At 65.2% G+C, this 431-nt stretch overlaps 1 protein-coding gene across 1 annotated transcript in view; it reads left to right on the top strand.

The window, feature by feature from the left end:
- Positions 1-431, top strand: part of ITGB2 (integrin, beta 2 (complement component 3 receptor 3 and 4 subunit)) — a 6,449-nt gene that overhangs the window by 5,354 nt on the left and 664 nt on the right. The window contains 2 exon segments of the mRNA XM_010286537.1: positions 52-285; positions 398-431. Coding sequence (XP_010284839.1) covers positions 52-285; positions 398-431 — 268 coding nt within the window.

A 431-nucleotide genomic window follows, 5' to 3' on the forward strand; every position in this document is an offset into this window, starting at 1 on the left:
CCCCCCCCCACCCCCAGCCAGCGCCAGGTAAGAGGGCCTCTGCCCCTGCAGAGGTGAGCTGTGGCCGCCTGTTTTGCAGCTCCTGCGTGGAGTGCGTGGCCTTCCTGAGCGGCCCCTTCGAGAAGAACTGCTCCCAGGCCTGCCCCAACATCCAGATAGCCAAGGAGCCGACAAGGGCGAGCAGGCAGTGCAGGGAGAAGGACTCCCAGAACTGCTGGATGTCCTTCCGCATGGCCCAGGAGGACGGCGAGGAGATATACACCATCACCTTCGATCCTGAAAGAGGTGCCCCAGCCCTGCCCCATCTGCCCCTCTGCAGGCAGGCTGCCGGCTCTGCCATGGTGGCCTTGCCCCCTTGCCAGAGGCTGCAGCCAGATGCCATCTGTCTCCCCCACAGAGTGCCCGGAGCCTCCCAACACTGCACTGATCGT

This window comes from Phaethon lepturus, unplaced genomic scaffold, assembly GCF_000687285.1.
Source record: "Phaethon lepturus isolate BGI_N335 unplaced genomic scaffold, ASM68728v1 scaffold33754, whole genome shotgun sequence".
Classification (NCBI taxonomy): domain Eukaryota; kingdom Metazoa; phylum Chordata; class Aves; order Phaethontiformes; family Phaethontidae; genus Phaethon; species Phaethon lepturus.